We start from the raw sequence: 20,962 nt of genomic DNA, 5'->3' as shown, positions 1-20,962 counted from the left end.
GGGGCCTTGCTCAGTTCACCTGGGCCCTGGGTCACCTGGGGGAGCCCAGCTTGGCCTCCCACAGAGGCCCCCCCACAGCTGTGCCCAAGGCCATCACAGCCTGGGAGCCAGTCCCTTTTGGACCAGGAGGCCACATCCTCCCAGAGAGGCCTGTGTGGCACCCCCACTGGCACTCAGAGATGCTGGCAACCCCAGTGCCACCCTCTGCCTGGACCTGCAACTCCCAGAGCCCTGACCCAAGTGGATGTGGCCCTCCCTGCAGCCTGGGCCAGTTCTCCCCTCCCTCCTGCCTGGGGAATCGGAGGGAGTAGGGGTGTCGCCATAGGCCCGAGCCAGGCCGCAGGAGGACAGAGCCCTGCAGGGAGAAGGGGGTGCTAGAACTCCCCCTCCCCGGGTCTGCCTCAGGGACAGGAGGCACTTGAGGTTTCCATGACAGCTGGGGACTGACTTTAGGGGCCAAAGCCAGGGGCCCTCGGCTCAACTCGGGGTTCTGAATCCCAGCTCTTTTTTGCCCCAGTGTGACCTCGGGCAGGTCACGTATGTCTCTGGGCCTCACCCTCCTGTGCCCTGGGCTGGGTCCAGCAGACAACTGGAAGCAGGACGGGAGCCCTGGTCCTGGGCTATGGGGATCAGGTGTCGGGAATTCCAGTTGTCTGTCAGCTGCCTGTCTCCTGGGCTGTGGGAGTCAGGTATTGGGAATCCTAGGCAGCATCGGGTACCCAGGAGCTGCCATCTCCGCCAACGTTGCGTCTCTTGTTAACTGAGCCCAGCACTGTGCAGGCCTGGAAGAGGCCACCAGCCGTGAGATGGACAGGCTGGGGCCAGGCAGGGTGTGCCAGCGCCAGCCGGGAGGTGGACGGGGCTTGGAACCATCACAGCCACCCATCAGCCCTGGGGCAGACCAGGGCCTGTGAAGCTGGGTCACGGGGTAGACCTGCTTCAGCTGGGCCGCCTCAGGGGAGCCACAGGAGACCATGCTCTCCAGCCTCCCTTGTTTGGGTGTGTGGACTGAGGCCCAGCGCGGGGTTCATTCCTTCGAGTTCATTCACACAGCAGACACCGGTGAGGGCTGTGTGGGGCATGGACGCAGGGAGCTCGTGGCAGGGCTGACACAGGGTGTGGTGGGCATAGGGACAGGAGGCACGGGAGGCTTCCTGGGATGTCTGGGGAGTGTTCCACGCCAAGGCTGGTGAGGCTGGCCCAGGGCAGGTGACGGACAGAGGGCTGGACCGGAGTGCCAGCCATGGGAGGGGAGAAGTCGGGGGGAGTCGGCGGGTGCCAAGGGTGGGTGGCACGTCCTAGGGGAGGGGTAGCTGGGTGCTGAGGGTGGGTGGCACTTCCTGGGGGAGGGGTAGCCAGATGCTGAGAGTGGGTGGCACATCCTGGGGGAGGGGTAGCTGGGTGCTGAGGATGGGTGGCACGTCCTGGGAGAGGGGTAGCCAGATGCTGAGAGTGGGTGGCACATCCTGGGGGAGGGGTAGCTGGGTGCTGAGGATGGGTGGCACGTCCTGGGGGAGGGGTAGCCGGGTGCTGAGGGTGGGTGGCATATCCTGGGGGAGGGGTAGCCGACACGGGGCAGGTGAGGGTCCCAACCTTGGCCAGGGTCTGAGAAGTGTGTGTGGCCCGGGCAAGCAGCCCGCGGTCTCGTGCAGGGGTCTGCGGGGCTAGCTTTGGCTGCAGTGACCCCACTCCCTCCCCAGAGCATCCCAAGGGCCCCGTCTTCAGACGAGGAGTGCTTCTTTGACCTGCTGACCAAGTTCCAGAGCAGCCGCATGGACGACCAGCGCTGTCCCCTGGATGATGGCCAGGCTGGGGCTGCTGAGGCCACGGCCGCCCCCACCCTGGAGGACAGGATCGGTGAGTGCCTCCCTCAGCCGGGCCCTCCCTTGGGCTTGTCTGCAGGGGCCAGGACCAGGGCTCCCGTCCTGCTTCCAGTGAGGAGCTTTTGGGGGACAGAGCAGCAGACCAGCTGCAGAGCACCCTGTCACCAAGGGCGCCCTCCACAGCCCCCGCAGAGCGGCATCCTGGGAAGCCTGTCATCAGTCTGCCCTCCGGAACATACTCAGGCCGCATGGGCGGTCTCGGGGAGGGGGGTGGGCAGGGCGTGGGAGCCCACCCGCTCTGTCACCCGCTGGAAGCCCCAGAGGTGGGCGTGGGAGCCACAGCAGAGGGAGCAGCCGAGAGCTGCCTAGGCTGCTCAGGAGACTCCCCTGGAAGCCATGGCCTCAGGAGCACAATGGGCTGGGCTGGGCTCAGAGGTCAGAGCTCACTGTGGCCACAGCCCGAGCCTCGGGCCTGACCCCGCACTGGGTCCCAGGCCTCACCCTCTGCATCTCCGCAGCCCAGCCCTCCATGACGGCCTCGCCCCAGACCGAGGAATTCTTCGACCTCATCGCCAGCTCCCAGAGCCGCCGGCTGGACGACCAGCGTGCCAGTGTGGGCAGCCTGCCAGGGCTTCGGATCACCCACAGCAACGCAGGGCACCTCCGAGGCCATGGCGAGCCCCAGGAGCCAGGGGACGACTTCTTCAACATGCTCATCAAGTACCAGGTGGGCTGCGGCCCAGGCGGGCATGGCTCATGGCCCCTTTGCCATCCACTTGTGTGGAGGGAACTTGTGTGTCCTGAGGGGTGAGGTGGGCACTGGTTCCTCCGTCTCAGGTCATGTTTGAGGGACTCCTGGGGGACTCAGCCAGTGTCACCAGATGACCAGGGGTGTCTGAGCCTGAAGCCCTACTTCTGGGAACCCCAGGCTGGGGATACCAGAGACCCCCACAGAAGGCAACCCCAGGACACCCCCAAGCTGTGCCATGCCGCTGCTGTGCAGGCACTCAGGGTGGGGGCTAGGGGGTCATAGGTCCTGGAGCTCATGGCCTCAGGGATTCCCCACCAGCCCTCCACACCCGGCAGGGAAAACACAGGCCAGATAGCACCCCCAGAGTGGGGAGGGCAGGGGGATCCAGGGCTGCCAGCCAGCTGGCCGGACAAAAACAGGGACCATCCAGAGACCACACAGTGGATAGCAGGGGTGGAGGGTCCAGCCCCAGAGGGCAGAGCCAAGGCTGGGGCTCCAGCCTGGCAGCCACACAGGGAATGCCCTCCTCATCTGTGTGGGGGTGAGCCAGGTAGGGTGGCCGGAGCGGGGACTGCTGAGCCAATAGTTGTCCCAACTGGGACCTCAAACTCTGGGGGTCTCACCATCCCTGTGGGGTGCAGCCACTGCTGGGAAGGGGTTCAGGATCCCTAGACTTGGGAACAAGCTGGCGGTGGAGGCTACTTGGCCCACCATGCACCAAGCCAGCGAGTTTCCAGGTCTGCCATCCTCCCTACAGCGGAGAAGAAACCGCAGCCTGGGGCCAGGCATCCGACCAGCCGCCTCCAAACCAGCCCCACCCAAGAGGCCCAGAGTCCCCCGTCCACATGCATGCCTGTGCCAGCTCTGGTCCCTCCTGCTCCAGGCCCTTCAGAGAAGCCCAGATGCCCCCTTGGCCCCCTGGCCTGCACGCTGGAGCAGGCGAGGCCCACGGGGTCGGCCACCTGACCCAAGGGGGAGCCCTGGGGAGCGCCACAGTTCGGGCTCTGCAAGCTGAGACCTCAGGCCTGCCAGGGTCAGCCCCAGGCTGTGCCGGTTTCCAGGACCTGGCAGAGGGACGGCCACGCATGCCTGTCCCTGGGGATCAGCAGATCTGGGGAGCAGGCGTCCAACGCCAACGTAGCCACTGTCTCCTAGGCCTGGTGCACCCATGCCCAGTGGGAATCGTTGGACCTGCTTTTCGTGGATGGGCCTGCCGTGGGCTCCTGGGAGGTGAGGGCAGGGCCACCAGAAGACTGCGCTCAGGGCCCGGGCTCCCAGCACAAGACCCCAGAGCGAGGCAGGCCCCAGAACCAATTTCTTGGGTAGACACGGGGAAGCCCGTGAGCAGTGCACGCCGGCCCTCCGGAACCGCCCCTGTTGACCAGCACCCGGACCACTGGACCTGGGGAGGGTGAGGCCACCAACCGCACTGTGTCCACTCAGTCCTCCAGGATCGATGACCAGCGGTGCCCGCCACCCGACGTGCTGCCCCGGGGCCCTACCATGCCGGACGAGGACTTCTTCAGTCTCATCCAGAGGGTGCAGGCCAAGCGCATGGACGAGCAGCGGGTGGACCTCGCCGGGGGCCCGGAGCAGGGAACAGGCGGCCCGCCTGAGCCCCAGCAGCAGTGCCAGCCTGGTGCGAGCTAAGGCCCTGTGCCCACCGCCAGGCCCACCCTGCCCCTGCTCCTAGACGCTGGGCTCACAGTCACAGCCACGTCCTCCCGAGGCCATCACTGAGGACAGGCACTGGACATGCAGCCCCACGGCCTCCCCGACCCAGAGCAGCAGGCTCAGGCCAAGCTGCCCATGGCGGGAGGGCGCTCTTCCATCCCGGGCTGGCCCCCCATGGCCCTCGACTTCCTCCCTCCTGCCCCCGTCGCAGGCCGGATCGAGCCTTCAGCATGTCGGCCCCGACCTGGTGCTGTCAGGCTCCTGCACCCTCTCCCCCAAGCCCTTCTCGTTCTGTCCTGCCCTGCCAAATGTGAAACCTGCTGTCTCCCCTCCTCTCCCCAAAGGTGTCTCTGAGCCTCTTCTCGGGGCCACCAAGGACAGGGCCACATTCTGTCCCTCCAGAGCTGGTCTTGGGACGGCCATGCGGCAGGCTTCGTCCCCTCCAGCTTCGTCCCGGGGCAGGGCGCTCTCCAGGCCTATCTCCCCACTCCTGCCCAGGCCGGAGGGGGTCAGCAACCACAGAACGCCTCCCAGACCCGGCATGGCAGACCAGGCCACAGGGGCAGCTCTGAGGTGCCTCCCCGCTGCAGGGGCCTTGACGGGAGCTGGGCCTGTCTGTAAAGCAGAGGGAATGGCTGGGCATGAACTTCAACACTCCAAACCCCCAAGCCAGGAAAAAGGGCAGGGCCTGGTCCTAGGGACGCTTGCTGGCAGTGGGCACAGTGCTCAGTCAGGGCGGGAGACAGCACCAGGCTCTGTGACCCTCACCCGAGGCAGGGGGTCAGTGGAAGCTGGGGAGGCTTCACTCAGCTCAACCCTGCAGACCCTCCGATATGAGAACCCCCCCTCCTCCAACCAGCTAGGGGAGATGACATCACTGCTATCTCTCCATGGGGAGGGGGCTCACAGGGCACTGAGTTCAGGATCCTGAGACTGGCAGGACCTGCTGGAGCCTGAGATGGGCCCCAGGGGCCTGAGGTTGCCTGCTCCTGTCCAGACCCAGCCGTGGCATCTCCCAGGAGCCCCGGGGACCCTACCATGGCCCCACAGCCCCCAGGGCTGGCAGTTCCATCTAGAAGGGTGCCTCTAGGCCCCACTCTCAGGCTGGGATGGAGAGGCAGTCCTGGACCCGGCGAGGTGAGCTGCTTCTGGAGGGGCAGGGCCGCACCCGAGGGCAGGGACAGGTGCCCGGACACAGGGTCTCCAGGACGCAGCGCCCCCCCTGCATACTTGAATGTATGTGCGTATTTATTGCTCACATGTGTGTGCCATGTTGTCAGTGGGTCCTTTCCAACCCAAGAGGTACATTTGTTTTTCTGTTTTTTCCTGAAAAATAAAGTCGGCCAAGTGAGTGTGGTCCGTATGGCCTTAGTCCCGGGGGTGGCCTGACCCAGATAAGAGGCTGCACTGTGCAGAGTCCACAGTCCACAGATACCCACCGTCTGGGCCCTCTGAGACCTCAGAAAGATGGAATTCCCACTGCATTTAACCACGGGGGAGCTGGGGCACAGAGGGGTGAAGTGGCTGCCTGCTGTCACCCCTACCTCCTCACGCTGCCAGACCCTATGGAAACAGAGCATGCTCTGAGCTGAGTGGCCAAGGCCAGCCCCCGAAGCAGCAACCCCCAGGTCAGCCCCACGGCCCCTTGAGGACCCAGCCTGCTGCCATTCACCCTGCAGCCGGGGGGGTGAGGTCCTTTCCTGGAGTCTGATCCAGCTGGGCTCGGGGTCTGGACACTGAGCCACAGTGCAGGAGCTGGGGGCAGATCGGCAGTCTTGGGGCTTGTCTGGGTGCTGCTTGTGGTGGGCAGCACCCCCACGGGGCCCCTGTCGGGGGACACACAGCTGCGCCAGGCAGTCCAGCTGCCCCTTGCCACAGCCCATCTGGCCATGTTGGCAGCCACAGCCTCTGTGCTGGTTGACTCCGTTGCCTCCTCCACCCCAGAAGGGGCCTTGGGAACCAGAATCAACGGGTACTCCAGGTCCGGGGTCCCGGCCGGCTTGCGGGTGGCGGTACATGCACACAGGGTCCAAGTAACCGTGCAGAGCCTGAGATGGCTCACGGCCAGGGAGGTCCAGCAGTGCCCCCCACGCCACTGGCTGACGCCATGGGACAGCCTCCGAAGGTGTGGCTGAGGAGCCCTCTTGGAGAGGCACATGGTGGCGAGGGATGCCCAGGCCAGCAGCCGTCCCCGGGAGGCAGGGATGTCCTGGAGGCAGGGGGTGCAGAGTGCTGGGAGATCAGGATGGCAAAGCCCCTTGCAGAAACCTGCCTGTGGCCGTGGGGCTGCGGGGAGGGAAGGGCGGAGGAAGACAGGGTCCAGGGGGCCCTCAGGCAGAAGCTGGTGGGATGCGTCTGGCACGCTGGGGGTGGCCATAGGTCTTCTTTACTCTAGGAACGTGCCAGCCTTGGGAAGGGTGTCCCTCCAGGGCCAGCCTGGGCCCAGAAGTGCTGGCACCAGAGAAAAAAGACATGGTAACGTCCACATCCCAACTACTGGCCTCCATCTCCCCAGCTGTAAGAGGAGGGATTGGCCTGAGCAGCTCTCCTCGCTCTAATTCTGCACTTCCAGGTCCGACAGTTCCCTGGACCTCCCCACGTGCTGGTCCAGGCCCTCTGGAGGCAGTGAGGCACCCAAGCCAAGCCCAGCCCCACTGGCCCCCGCACTTCCAGGCCCCCAAGAGACCCCCAGCAGGCCTGGGTGCGGGTGGCCCAGCGAGAGGAGGACAGTTTCCACAAATGGCACATAAGGTTCTGGGTGGGAATAATAGAGGGCTGTTGGCTGAGAGGACGGGGTAATCGAGTCAAAGCCCACGCCACAAGCGCGCTGGGAACAATGCCACCAGGTCCCGGCCTCCCACAGGCCGGATGTGAGCTGGCAGTCCCGGCCGGGTCCTGCTGGGAGGGGCTGCACTGGGTCCCTGTCGTGCTCAGTTCTGCCTCCACCTCCCACCTCACCCCATTCTCTTTCCTGCCAGAGTGTGGTGGGTGATTAATGCTGAAGGTCACACTGCCCAGAACGCTTCTGCAAATAAACAGCCTCCTGTGTTTGCTCGCTTTCATAAACACAGGAACATCCTGTGCACGAACAAGGCTGGGAGACAATCCCCACGTGCCTCGGAGGGCCCTGGGGCATCCAGAGCGCTGTCCACCAAGGGGAGGAGGCCCAGACGGCTCCCCCGGGAGGGGCCTGGAGCTCCCAACACGTGGCCATGCCACAGCTGCTCGTCCTGCCTGGGCCAGCAAGCAGCCTGGTTTGCTCAGTTTCACCGACAGCCAGCGGCCGAGGGCCAGGGCTCAGGTCTGCACTGGCTCACGGAAGGGAGGCTGCCAGAGCTGGCCAGGCGGATGCCAAGGGGCTTGCAGAGGAAGGCTGAGGCTCACAGGGGTGGTGACCTGCTCAAAGTCACGCGGTGACAAACAGGAGGGGCTCTGACTCCACATCCAGCCCCCTTTCCCGGTGACTGTGGCCCCTGTGGGCAAGTCTAAGGCGACTCCGTGTAGGAGGAACTGGTGAGGCGAGAGGTCCTGCGGCTCCAATGTCCCACCCAGCAGCACCAGGGATTCAGAGCAGTCATTCTAACTCCAGAAAAAGAAATCCCACCAGGGCCACAGGCCCCAGCATCCGGAAGTAATGTCTGTTTATTGGTAGAAAATAGGCCATGTCCAGAGAGGCCCAGGGTCAAAACATCCTTCCAGAAGGCAGAAGTCCCACAGTGCTGGGGAGCGCAGGGGTCAGCTCGGCTCCGTCTTGCCAGGGCCGGGGGGACCGTCATCCTCACCTGCTTCCAGAGTAGCAGTGGATGTGGGGGTCCCTGCAGGCTCTAGAACAAACTCCAGGGCCCCCTCGCCCACCACACGGTGCACCTGCTCGCCTCTGGCCGCCAGGATCTCTTCGATATTTCTGGGAGGCAGGGAGGCAACATGGTTCTTCAGGGCCCCCCGCTCGCCCTGCACTTCAGTCCCCTCAGGGTGCCCCATGGCCAGGCCAGAGCTGCAACCACCAGGACCAGCACTCCTGTGGCATCAGGCCACATGGGCACTTCAGATGCTGGCCTGTGTGCCCTCACCAACCCTGTGTCTCTGCCGGTATGTGCCACCTCAGGAACCCAGTCCTGCTCCTGCCCGCTATGCACCAGAGGGAAGAGTCTGCAGCCCCAGGTCTGATGGGAGGACAGCCCCAGCTCCAAGGGCCAGGTACCACCAAGTGCCCAGCATGCTGGTCTCAGACCTGCTGTCACTGTTACTGTCCTGCCCAGGACCCCCCGGCCAGGCAAGGCCCGGACCAAGCTCCCAACACCACCTCCACTGCTCTCCCAGCAGCCAGGGCCCAGGCCACACCACCTGGCCCACACTCCACACTTTGCTGTGGGCCAGCCACTCCGAGACGGCAGAGGGCAAACAAGTACCACACCAGAGAGGGACAAGACTGGCAGGGAGGGCAGAGGGCAGGCAGAGGCAGGGAGGCAGGACCACAGAGCTGGCAAGATTTAGCAATGAAAACGCAACCCCTACTTCAGGAATACTTAAACAGCTACCTGGGGTTTATAGGAAATTCTAATTTAACTGTGTGTCTTGTATTGATAAGGTGGCTGGATTGCCCAGGTGAGATTTATAAACCTCCACACTAGGGCACGGTTCCCCCAGGGAGGCCAGGGTCCTTCTGGGTGGACTCCTGGCCCAGCCCTGGGGTACAGGCCTCACCTCTTCCCATTCAGGTCCGAGAACCAACCCAGGTTGTCCGCGATGATGTGGTGGTTCTGGCAGCCGGGGCAGGTCACAATGACCACGCCTTGGTGATAGGCCAGCTTGGAGATGCGCTTGGAGGACCTAGTCCCGCAGACCTGTCTGGGACAGGGCAGCTGGTGAGGCCGTGAGCGCCGCCACGCCCCTCCCGGGAAGACCCGCCCCTCGAGGGGTAGCTCCACTCACCTCACCCTCCAGGGAAGGCCCCGCCCCCGAGGAATAGCTCCACCCACCACCCCAACCGCGCCCTCTCCCGGGAAGGCTCCGCCCCAGGAACGGCTCCACCCCTCCTCATGGTCCGCCTCCCCACCGTCTCAGAAGGCCCTACACCCACCTCGCCCCAAGTTGTGGCTCAACCCCTTCCTCTGACTTGACCCTGCCCCCTGCAGGAAGGCCCTGGCGGGCCGCCTCTCCCCGTAGGCTGTGTAGCGCCAGATGCGGGTCTGTCCCCGATTCCGTCCCGCCGCGTGCCCACCTTGCAGGTGTAGACAAGCTGGTAGTGCGCAGCTTCCACGCGCCCCAGAGCCGCCGCGGGCCCCGGCCCCGGCTCGGAGCTTGAGCGCCGCCAGCCCCAGGCCCAGGCGCGCCGCGTCCCCGCGACCTCTGGACGGGCCCCGCGGCCCCACAGCCGCCTCAGGCAGGGCCCCCGGGGCTGCACGCGGCTCAGCAGCCTCGGCGCGCCGCCCAGCGCCGCCCGCAGCATCCCGCTCGCCAGCTCCGTCAGCCCTGCCCTGGCCCCGCCCCGCCGCCATGTTGGAAGTGGGCACCAGGCGGAAGCGGCCTTCCCGGGCTTCCGTCCTGCGGATTGGGGTCGCGCTGCGCTCTGCCGCCCCCTGGCGGCCTGATGGGGCCCTGCGTCCACGTGCAGCTCGCCTGCCCGAGGACACCGAGGGTCCGCAGCGAGGAGGGACGGCCGCGGGGCTGCGCGCGAGTGTCCGAGCGGGAATGCGGGTCACCCATGCTGTTTGTTTATTTAAGCTGCCGTGTTTTCTCACACTTCTACAATGCATGCATGTATTGTGTGTTACATGGTGAAATAGAACAGACCCTGAAGTTACACAGATGGCGTGTGCATGGGGGGGGGCGAGCACCCACATGGCCTCCTCAAGCTGAGTGCCGCTTAACAAACAGCCCCCAACGCCAGGCTGCCCGGCTGGGCCTTTCAGGGCACCAGATTCCTCGTTCCAGGCTAAGCCAGCGACGGCTCGGGGAAGTCTGCGCCCGAGGGCGTCGGCACCCCCAGGTGGCGGGAGGCCCGGCCGGTGGGTGTGCCCTGGACGGGGCCTGCGCTGCGGCGGCTAGGAGCCCTCAGTGTCGGTGTTGTCGCTGCCGGTGGTGTTCCCCTGGTCCGCCTCCCCCTGCCGCCAGCCTTTCTGCATCTTCCTGAGGGCGCGCTTCCTGCGAAGACACAGGTGTCTCAGGCGCAGACCCGGCTGCAGCTCCCCAGCCCGTTTTGGAGAAGCCTGGGGGCCGCCCGCCTACCTGCGGTAGTTCTCAAAACTCTCCTTGAGGCGCCGCCGCTCCTTCTCAGGCGGCTCCCCGCTGCTCAGGCCTGCGTCCTGGAGAAAGGGGGAAGGCTTGGGCTCCGGCCGGCTCCCCTGAGGGAACCCGCCCTTCTCACGCGCACCCCCCGGCTCCTGTAACTGCAGACTGGTAGGGAGGCGAGGAGCTCAGACAGCCTCAGCTCAGCGCCAAGCTGGCCGCGCTGTGGGACCTGCCTATACCCGCGGAGTGAGCCGGTGTGGGTAGCCTGCATTTCAGATGCCAAGACACACGCAGGCGGCCAAGCCACGCTCCGGCCTGGGCTCCAGGCCATTGTTTCTACAACAAAGCCCGAGGCAGTCCTTGCTCTCAGGACTCCTGTGTTCACCTACTCAGGGTTGATGCCGCATCCACTGTAAAGGCCCCAAAGAAACCAGGACCAGGCACGTCCACCTCCAAGCGCCCCGAAGCTGCTGCAGTACCCAAGAAAGGAGGGGGATCCACTTCCCGTCCCAGACACCGCACCCCAAGCACTGAGGGCAGAGACCTTGTGGTCGCCCCTCGGCCGTCGTCGGGGCCACTGCAGGGGGTGCCTAGGGCGAGGAGCCACCCTCCCTGTGATCGGTCACCCTGAGGCCCACAGCTGGGGGGACCCCACCCTGAGGAAGCCTTACATGGGGGCTCCGCGAACGCTGTTCCTGGTGCAGAGCTGCAAAGGGCTGTTCCGGGCTCCCCCCACCGGCCAGGCATCCTGGAAAGGAGAGTCGTGCCTGTGGGGCCTGCCCACCTGCAGGGCCACATACAGCAAGGGTGCCCCACCCCTCCCCGGCATTGCGGACACCCTGTGGGCCTGGTGGGATCCCCACGTGGGTCCAGTGTAGACTCTGTCTTCTGTAGATGAGACTGAGGCCTTATGGCCTTGCTTGCCCATCCATTACTCCAGGATGCTGCCAGATGCCAGCCCAGGCCCAATGCTCCTGCTAGTGACCGTCCCTCCCCCAAGCTGGCTGCCCCCCAGGCAGGAAGGCCTCCCAGACCTCAGGGGAGCTTAAACCCTGGCCTGAGCAGCACTGTCCCCCATCACTTCAAAGCGTCTGTGGGCATGGCGGCCCTGGGGAGAGAGTTGGGAACAGCTACAGTGGCTGTCTGTGTCCTCCTGAGGCGGGGGCAGGGGTACTGCACAATTGGGAGAGAACCTTCAGGTGGCTAGACCCCCTCAGAACCCGCCAGGACCTGGGCAGACCAGAGGTCAGGACCCTTGGGCAGAAACCATGCATGTCCAGTCTCAGCCCTGCTGTGGGGAGGGCCAGGCTGGGGCTGTCCTGGCCATTGGCAGCCCCTCCTTAGAACCAGCCCCTCCCCTGCTCACCCTTGGACCTTCATGCCTGCCCCCACTCCTGCCACAGCCACCCAGGGAGACGGGGGCAGTGCCTGAGTTGGACTCCTGGGTCTGCTCGCCTCTGTGCCTACATGAGGGCTTGGCGCCCCCAGGTTCAAGTGTTCTGGGCTGCGGCCAAAGGTGCTGGTCTTCACTTCCCCATCTGCGGCTCCTCCTTCCCCTTCCGCCTCTGCTTGGAGGCCACAGCCTGGTGCTCGGGAAGCTCGTCCAACTCCCATGCAGCCTCCCAGGGCCGTCTGCTGGGCCCTCCCCAACTCCCATCTGACACCACCTTCAGAGCAAACACCTACCCCATCACCACTACCCGCTCCTGGGCACTCGGGGGCTGCTCCCAGCCAGCCACCCCCGTTCTTCCCCCAGAGAGGCACAGGGGGCCTGCCCTGCCTGCTAGAAGCCCCCACTACTGCCTTACCCCCACTGCACCGGGACACAGCAGGCCCTTGGCCACCCCTGCATTCGGCCCTGTCCCTCAAGCCACGTGGGGCCCCGTCTCGCCCCACTTTCTAGCTTTGTGCCCCTGGGCATTTGCTCATTACCACCTCCCTCTGCCCAGGAGGAAGCTTGGAGCAGCTGGGACAGTGGGCCTGCTGACCTCTGCACCCTGGGGGGCTGCCAGAGGGGCCCCACACTCTCCACCCCAGGGGACACTTGTCCCATCAGCTGGGGCCTGGGTTCCACTGGGCTCTGTAGTTTGTTCTCTGGGTGACCTGGGCCATTTTACTTATCTCCTGCCCTAGTTTCCGTCTGTGGAGTAGGGGTTGTGGGGGCTGAGACAGGCATTGCGGCACGGGCTGCCTGTGCTGAAGATGGGCCTCGCTTGGGGCAGCCGGGAGGCCTCCGGGTGCGCTGCCGTCCCCACCTCACCTTTGTCCGAGAGCTGGGTGTCCTCCAGGTCCTGGGGGAGCGAGAGCTTCCGAAGAGAGGCAAGATGTCCCGTTAGGTCACTCCGCCAAGGACTGGACCCGGCCACACTGCCCACCCCAGCCCTTGGCCCTCAGCTGGGTGTGGCCATTCACCCCCTGCACAGAGCTTCTCAGAGACTTGGGTGCTCAGCAGACGGATGTGGGGGAGCCCAGCCAGGAAGGTCCCGCCATGAGGATGCAGGAGCTGGGCACTGACCATGCCTTGCCTTACCCCTTGAGCTGTTGGAGGCCTTAGCATTTGGCCACCTGCTCTTCCTCCACCGAGCCCAGCCCAATGAGCAGGGCCACGTGATGGGCAGTGTGGAGCTGTGCGTGGTGGCGGCTCAGCCAGGACCCCAGGTGAAGGAAGGCCAGCCTTGTGCCGGCTGGGGTCTCACTCACCTCCTGGGAACTCCTGGGTGAGCTATCCTCCAGGTCGGAGCTCTGTGGTCATAGAAAATGGGGTGAGTGGGCTGTGGGGGCAGAGGGCTCCCCAGGCACAGGGTGGGCAGGGCACACAGCAGGATCCTCCGGGGAGCCCTGGGCATGCTCTTAGCCACACCAGGCCCCCTCCATGCCCAGAACAACGTGCTAGGCTGCCTGATGGCCAGGCCCAGCCCCCACCCCGGCCCAGCAGCCCCATTTCCTGCTGGGGCCCTGAGCTGCTCCTGTGCCCTCACCCCACTGCGAGGAGGGGTTCGGTTAGGTGGGGACCCGTCACAGAGGGTTGGGTCAGGAAGGCTCATGTTCCCCCGGCCCTGCATCCCACCCGCCGGCTCCCCTCCCTGCCCCAGGCCCCAGGCCCACCAGAACGAGTGTCTCCAGCTGCTGCCGCCTGAGCCTGCCCTCCACGGCCAGTAGCTGCGCCTCACGCTGGAACACCTGCAGCTGCAGCTCATCCGCCTTCTCACCCAGCTCCCGCACCTGCTTGCGCAGCGCGTCCTTCTCCTGCAGGCCCCGGGCGTGCTGCAGGTGCAGCTCCTCCCGTGTGGCGATGGCCTGACGGGACAGTGCAAGGCCAACCCTCAGTGAGGCCCCCAAGCTCGCCCTGGGCCCTCGGCCTGGCTGCCCAGCTCCGAGCAGAGGCCCCAGAGGACGTCAAGCCTCTGGGTGTGGAGGCTGGCCACAGCCCCTCACTTTGTGTGCTCTGTGGACATGAAGTCAGCATTTGAGGGATTGTAAAGGTGACAGTTGTCCCTGCTGCCCTTCTGTCTCCTCCCAAGCCTGCACCCCCGGTGGACACAGCGTGTGCTGTGCACCGCTCCCCCCCACACACACACGTGCACATTTGATAAATTTTGGATGCAGCTTGATACGGAGACCCTGACTATCTATAGCTAAAACTCCTTCATGAGTGCAGCACTCTTTGCCACCCCTGTCCTCACTGCGGATGCTGAGGTAGGTACAGGAGCGAATGTGCAAACATGACAGCCTGACCAGCCCTGCAGCCAAGGCTGGGAGGCCCTCACCTAACTCGGGCCGCCTGGACTGGAGCAACGGCTGGCAGCTTCCCTAATCCCTGGCCAACGTGCTCCCGCACAGCCCCGTGGGAGTCCTCGCCCTGGGAGCCACACCAACCCCCACGGAGGCACGACTGGATCTGCCCTTTTTTCCCCATCTTGGGGTGGGCCAGGCGTGAGTAAGGCTGCGGTGGGGCCGCGACAGGAGCTCTGAGCCTGTGCTGCTCTCAGGGTGGCCAGGGCTTCCCTTATGGCCCCAAGGGTCTTGTTTTAAGGCTCCTGATGTGGACAAACTGCTGTCCAGAATTTTGCCAAAGCAGCAGTGGTGTCCATTGGAAACAACCTCCAGGATGGGACTCGGGACGGGGCATAGGAAGCAGACACAGCCCTGCCCCGCGACGCTCCATCCAGCTCACAGCATGCAGCACTCGAGGCCTTGCAGGCCTCACTCCTGTGGCCCAGGCTGGAGTGCAGTAGCGCAATGGTGACTTGCTGCAGCCTCAGCCTCCTAAATAGCTGGGACCACAGGCATGCACCACCATGCCAATTTTTTTTTTTTTTGAGACGGAGTCTTGCTCTGTCACCCAGGCTGGAGTGCAGTAGCATGATCTCAGCTCACTGCAACCTCTGCCTCCTGGGTTCAAGCGATTCTCCTGCCTCAGCCTCCTGAGTAGCTGGGACTACAGGTGCCCGCCACTACACCCGGCTAATTTTTATATTTTTAGTAGAGACAGGGTTTTACCGTACTGGCCAGGCTGGTCCTGATCTCCTGACCTCAAGTGTTCCACCTGCCTTGCCCTTCTAGAGTGCTGGGATTACAAGCGTGAGCCACCACGCCCGGCCAGTTTTTTTGTATTTTTTATGGAGTTGGGATCTCACCATGTTGCCCAGGCTGCTCTGGAATTCCTGGGCTCAAGTGATCTGCCCGCCTCAGCCTCCCAAAGTGCTGGGATTACAGGCAAGAGCCACCACGTCCAGCCAAGTTTTTTTTCAAGATTAAAAAAAGCTACTGGTAAAACAAGACAGAATGTTTTCATGTTTGTAAAATAAAATCAAAAAGATATATAGGGCCGGGCGCGGTGGCTCAAGCCTGTAATCCCAGCACTTTGGGAGGCCGAGACGGGCGGATCACGAGGTCAGGAGATCGAGACCATCCTGGCTAACATGGTGAAACCCCGTCTCTACTAAAAAATACAAAAAACTAGCCGGGCGACATGGCGGGCGCCTGTAGTCCCAGCTGCTTGGGAGGCTGAGGCAGGAGAATGGCGTAAACCCAGGAGGTGGAGCTTGCAGTGAGCTGAGACCCGGCCACTGCACTCCAGCCTGGGCGGCAGAGCGAGACTCCGTCTCAAAAAAAAAAAATAAATAAATAAAAAATAAATAAAAAAAAATAAAAAAAAGATATATAGATAGGTGATAGATGATAGATAGATAGATAGATAGATAGATGGATGACAGGTAAAAGTCTATAAGGTGGAGCTGGAAGGTTGAACACGGTTTTCCCTGAGAGCAGGCTGGGGTGGGGAAGTATTGACTTCATCATTGTTTACTTTTTTTTAATGTTAAGTATTACTTCTGTCATTTAAAAAACAGGCCAGGTGTGGCAGCTCAGCCTGCAACTCCAACGCTCTGGGAGGCTGGGGCCGGAGGATTGCTTGAGGCCAGTAGTTTGAGGCCACCCTAGGTGACATAGCAAGACCCCATCTCAAAAACAAATAACAAAGATTAAAAACTCCGTGACAACTGCCCTCAAGGAGTGTGGCCCTGTGCACCCACCCACGAGTGGGGTGCTTTGTCCCGCCCCGTGAGGCGCCCACCTGGTCCCGTTCAATGGCGACCTCCTCCATCTGCAGCAGGATGGCCTCAATGCGGTCCTTGTACATCTTGGAGTCTTTACGCAGGGCCAGGCACTGCAGCTCGAACATCTCCTTCTCCTCCATGCACTGCAGGGGGCGACAGCTCAGCCCCCACAGGCCTGAGGACCCCCATTCTGGCCCTTGGGGTGTACTTGGGGGCAGGGGCTCAGGAGCATGTGGTCAGGCCAGTTGGGATGTTGGGGGAGGCCATAGGAGTCCCCAGGCCCCACCTTCCAGGCACGGAGTGGGAGGAGCTCAGCCCACCCAGTGTGGCTTGGCCCCCAGGAGCCGCGTCGCCCTGCCTGCCCTCCTACCCGGAGGCGTCGGGCCTCGCCCTGGCGGAGGTCCTTGCGCAGGGAGAAGATGGTGTTGGCCTGCTCCTGGTGGTCCCGCAGCGCCTGCCGCCAGTCCTCCTCCAGTACCTGGATGTAGGGGCTGCTCCTGTCCAGCTTCCCCTCCTGAAGGGGGCAAAAGGCAATGGCCTGGCTGGGAAGGCCCCCGCTGTCCTGCCCGGGCTGCACCCGCCCTGCCTGCGGCCCCACCTGGACGGAGGCCTCCAGCTCCTGCACCCGGGCCTGGAGCAGGGCCTTCTCCTGCTGCAGCTCCCACAGCAGCTCCTGGCTGGGCCTCTGCTCCATGGCATGCCTGAGCTTCAGTGTGTGCTTGCGCTCCACCTTGCAGTCGTCCTCAGCCTTCATGAGGCTGTGCTTGAGCCGGTCAATCTGCGGAAGGTCCGGTGGAGCCCAGCTGTCCCCTCCAGGCGGTGACAACAGACCCACAGGGCCACCCCTGACTGCCCTGGCCTGTAGACCCCACCAGGCCAGGCGAGGGGGGCGTGGTTCCCCGGGGGCAGTGGGCGCACCTCCAGCTGCAGGTCACGGTTCCGCATGAGCGCAGCGCCCTTCTCCTCGCTCTGGCGCGCCAGGCGCATGGCCAGGTCGTAGTTCTCCTCCTTGCAGCGCTTGAGCTCACGGCTGCTGGCCTCGGACTCCTCCTTGAGCCTCTGCACCCGCTCCTGGTGCTTGCGCAGCAGGCTGTCCTTCACTCGCAGCTCCTTGATGAAGTCATCCTTGGAGCTCAGCAGCGTGGTCAGGTCCTGCACCTTCTTCTGCAGCTTCATGACCTCGGTCATCAGCAGCTGAGTCAGGCCTGACTCCCCGGACGCATCTGTGGGCCGGGCCAGCGTTAGACAGTGCCTATGTTCCCCGGTGGCCCAGCTCTATCATGCCCTGCGCTGTGGCAGGAGCTCAGGGCTCCTAGGGATGGGGGCCGGGCAGAGGACCCAGCACCACTGCCCACCCCCACCACCACCTCCCCCGTCACTCACCGATGATCATGGAGAAGACACGGGCCGGCTCCTTGCCCGTGACCTTCTTGTACAGCTGTGGGTAGTAGAGCTCCAGGCTCTCGAGGAAGGCCACGTAGCCCTTGTGGCCGGTCCGCTGCAGGATGTCCAGGAGCACGCCTGCGGGCCAGAGGGGCCTAACTGGGGGTGGGGCACAGGCGAGGCAGAGGGCTGGGGTGGGTGGGCCCAGGGGCAGGGACAGGTGGAGGCTGGGATGCAGATGAGGTGTGCTGTGGTCTGGGTCCTGGATGAGGCACACTGTGGGTCTTGGTACTAGGCTGGGGACAAAGTGCTGCCCACCCGTCCCTTGGCTGTCTCAGGAGCCCCCGCTGTGGTGGGAGCCCCACTGCCCCTCTTGGCAGCACCGAGCTGGCAGGAGAGGCTGGGGGACAGGGTGGCCATGTGCCAGGGTTGAAGTTGGGCCTCACTGGGAGGCCAGGGGCAAAGCCAGGCGGGGCTCTCCTGGGGTCGAGGATCAGGGTGGCAGAGCGTGCAGCCACCTCCAAGCGGGCTCCTTGGTTGGGTTTGGGGCCTGAGGCCTGCAGGGCAGCACTGACCCACTTTCCGTTTGCGGATGACCAAGTTGGGGTCACTGAGCACCTGCTCCTCATCATCGGGGTTCAGGACCTTGCACTGCCGCAGGTAGGGTGTGATGCGCGAGGGGTCGATGACCGAGGTGAGCATCACCCGGAAGCCCTCCAGGACGCTCCAGCACTCATCATCGTTCTCGTAGTCCGACATGGCCTCAGCAGGCAGGCTGGGGAGTGTGGGACAGCCGTTGAGAGCGACGTCAGCTCCTGCCCCCACCCAGGCCCCGCTCCCGCTCCTTCTCAGATGCTGGGCCAGGGCTCTCGTCAGGGCTGTCGAGGGGGTCAGCCCAGGGACATCCAGGAGAGGTGCCCAGCTCCATGTCCCATCCCCACGCTGGATCCCTCAGGGAGGCGGCAGAGACACAGTGACCCGCTCCCCACCAGACCAGCCGAGGGCCCCTCCACAGCCTTTCCCAGCTCCTGCTCCTGCCCCTTGGCCATCCGTGTCACCCAGATATGCAGCGGGGGAGACACAGATGGGGTCTGAGAGAGGAACTGCCTCCACAGCCTGACCCGCCTCTGGCCTCTGCCTCCTGGACACTCCCACCATGCCCCGGAGCCTACAGGGGCAGCCACCTCCATGGGTGGAGGAGCTGTGGGCACCTGCCTGGCACTACGGCCAGCCCAAGCTGGGTGAGAGCAGGTTGGCCAATGACCCTCCCACTAGGGCAGCAGCTGGGGGAGCCGGTTCTGGTGGAACTTCCTCATTCCCCTGACCGACGCCTGCTCACATCCCGGGCTGTGCCCTCCCTTCTCCACAGCCGGTTGTTGATGATGCAAGAGTGGCCACCCAGCCCTGCCGCAGCTGCCAGCGTCGCTGCACTGGCCGGGAAGTGCTTCCCACAGGAGCGTGTCTCTGTCACTCCCCGCCGGCCCCGCAACCCTGGGAGGGGCTGTCGGTGTTGCCCTGGGCTGGCCAGGAGTGCTGCTGTGCTGTTTTCTCCAGGTTCTTAGGTGCTGGGCACCAGTGAATCTCTGGACTCGTCTCCTGCCCCAGATGAGGCGCGACCCCCATCCCACTGGCTGAAACAAGAGCACTACCCATGTTGGGACCAGCCACTGCTGTCCCTTTCTGCCAGCGCGGTGGAAGCCTCAGCCGCTGAAAGCCACTCCCTCTGGGACTGGGACTGGGGCAAGGCTGGGAGCAGCCACATGGTCCTGCCTCCCACACAGGTCCCCGGTCCTCAGCCTCCAGCCCTGCTGGGAAATGCTGCTTTCCAGCCTAAAGGAGCTGGGTCACTACTCCTGGAGACACAGTTGCCCCAGACTTGGTCTTTTGAAGAATTTCTCAACTTCCCACTGTACTTTGTCACCCCATTCAGGACAGTTTTGACAGACAAAGGGCTGAATAGAAGCACCGGGCACACAGTGGACAGTCCTGGGAATACTGGGCCCCTTTCCTGCCTCCCCAACCTGAAATGCAGGGTCCCACCTGCCACCGTAATACCACTGAAAGGAACATGTCTCCGCCCAGTGGCCATGAAAGGGATGGGGCCGCACGGCGGAGGCTGCCTGGCTGCCTGTGGGAAGCCTCATGCTGCTCTAGGGGGATTAGCTCCAGGATCCTGAACTAAGCGGGCGCCGACCTTCTTGGTCACTTTTCAGAAAAGTACCAGACCCACCCACCTGAGGGTCTTCCAGGAGCCACCTGCACTGCAGACGCACCAGGAGCCAGGGACGCAGAGCCTCGGGGAGATGCTGCCCGGGGATGCAGGGAGGGAGGAGTGCGCCGGACGCTTGTGCACTTCCTGATGGCTTCTGCTTAACTCCACAGTCCCGCCAGCCCTCCCACAGGGGAACAGTCCCTGGTGGCCTGCCTTCTGATTCGCCCAGCCCAGGAGGCCCTGAGAGGCAGACGGAAGTGGAAGTCATCTGCCCTCCAAAGGAAAGCTGCTGTCAGCCCTCCCAGCCTGGCTGGGGGCCGGGGGTCCTGAGAATGCCTCAGAGGCCCAGCCCTGGCACCTGGCAGGTAGAAGAGACAGCAGAGACCCCCCAGGAGGCTGGATGAGGCCAGACCGCACCCAGCTGCTTTGACCTGGTCATAGGTTTCTGGAGGCTTCTTCAGGAGGGCATGCTCTGCCCTGTGGGGACACCCTTGCCCTTGCCAGCATCTCGGGACAGCGGGGCAGGGCATGTGCAGGGGGGCACACCGCCACACAGCATGGCCAGCGCACGCCTTGGTCACCAAAGGGCTGCAGCCCACCTTATGGGGCCCAGGAGGCCACTGCAGCCTGCCAGGGGCCATGGCACCGGCCACCACCTAGCTGCACACAGGGGAGAAGCGTCCCTTTTCAGAAGTGTTGCTCGATATCATTATCCTCGTTACGAGGCATCCCTGCTCTTCTCCAGGATGCACGTGAGGACTGAGGCCACTCCCAGGGTCCCCCAAGCCAGCTTCAGAAGCACCGGTGAGGGCAGGGCACGGCTCGCCCCCCATCCACGGACAACGGGCAGCAGAGTCTGCCCCGAACTGTGCACTTCAGCGTGTGGGCTGCTGGAGCCTCATTCCTGCAGGCTTGGGAACCCCCAGGCCCCGCCTCACCCGGTAAAGCTGGTTGAACTGAGTTGCCACCCAACAGCTTTGAGAAGGGGCCGCCAGGGTGGAAGGCCAGGAAGCTGGTGCAGAGCTCACCTACCCGTTCCCAGCCCCCGGCCCTCAGGCCTGACATCACGCATTGAGGAGTGGAGTTCGGGGTCCTCTGGGGCTCTCGGGAATGCCACACTCCAGGCTGGGCCCCTCACCAGCAGCATGAGTGAGTGTGTAGGCAGGAACGCCGTCCTGGGCCCTGCTGGGGGTGGGCCCGAGCTGGCGCCAGGCCCTCATGATCCAGTGTTTCCCCAGCTTGTAAAACGAGGGACTCCAGTGATTTCGCTGTGGTGTGTGTCCTTAGGAATTCACACACCGTGTTCTCTAACCATATCGGAAGCTAAAAA

The 20,962-nt window shown here is 64.0% G+C and overlaps 3 protein-coding genes across 10 annotated transcripts in view; 1 reads left to right on the top strand and 2 right to left on the bottom strand.

Moving 5' to 3' along the window:
- Positions 1–5,604, top strand: part of GPSM1 (G protein signaling modulator 1) — a 31,724-nt gene extending 26,120 nt beyond the window's left edge. For 2 of the 4 annotated variants that reach the window (XM_033238561.1, XM_033238560.1), the window contains exons 12-14: positions 1,701–1,857; positions 2,342–2,550; positions 4,018–5,604. In XM_033238561.1, the coding sequence (XP_033094452.1) occupies positions 1,701–1,857; positions 2,342–2,550; positions 4,018–4,224 (573 nt within the window). In that variant the 3' untranslated portion in view covers positions 4,225–5,604. The other 2 variants (XM_033238559.1, XM_033238558.1) reach the window with 2 other exon arrangements.
- A 2,268-nt stretch (positions 5,605–7,872) lies between these two features.
- Positions 7,873–9,918, bottom strand: DNLZ (DNL-type zinc finger). The gene is made up of 3 exons (XM_033238566.1): positions 9,470–9,918; positions 8,953–9,092; positions 7,873–8,152 (listed from the first exon to the last, which is right to left on the bottom strand). Exons 1-3 carry the CDS (start codon positions 9,695–9,697, stop codon positions 7,984–7,986), a joined length of 537 nt encoding a protein of 178 aa, XP_033094457.1. The 5' UTR covers positions 9,698–9,918; the 3' UTR covers positions 7,873–7,983.
- Positions 9,919–9,940: 22 nt separating this feature from the next.
- CARD9 (caspase recruitment domain family member 9) lies at positions 9,941–19,827 on the bottom strand. Of its 5 annotated transcripts, none has more exons than XM_033238562.1 (13): positions 19,655–19,825; positions 17,996–18,195; positions 17,421–17,558; positions 16,956–17,260; positions 16,636–16,815; positions 16,408–16,551; positions 16,055–16,180; positions 13,585–13,776; positions 13,180–13,221; positions 12,740–12,785; positions 11,151–11,227; positions 10,477–10,553; positions 9,941–10,392 (listed from the first exon to the last, which is right to left on the bottom strand). In XM_033238562.1, the coding sequence occupies exons 2-13, from the start codon at positions 18,177–18,179 to the stop codon at positions 10,293–10,295; spliced, it is 1,611 nt and encodes a 536-aa protein (XP_033094453.1). In that variant the 5' UTR covers positions 18,180–18,195; positions 19,655–19,825; the 3' UTR covers positions 9,941–10,292. The 5 variants fall into 5 exon arrangements, 4 of the variants coding, with proteins under 4 accessions (XP_033094453.1, XP_033094456.1, XP_033094454.1 ...); XM_033238565.1 differs by having other exon boundaries at positions 17,996–18,315; positions 19,655–19,822; XM_033238563.1 differs by having other exon boundaries at positions 19,694–19,802.
- Between the last annotated feature and the right edge of the window lie 1,135 nt (positions 19,828–20,962).

The sequence above is a fragment of the Trachypithecus francoisi genome, unplaced genomic scaffold, assembly GCF_009764315.1.
Source record: "Trachypithecus francoisi isolate TF-2019V2 unplaced genomic scaffold, Tfra_2.0 Lachesis_group16, whole genome shotgun sequence".
NCBI lineage: Eukaryota > Metazoa > Chordata > Mammalia > Primates > Cercopithecidae > Trachypithecus > Trachypithecus francoisi.
The sequence above is the reverse complement of the archived record's forward strand: the minus strand, read 5'-3'. Positions and strand labels throughout refer to the sequence as shown.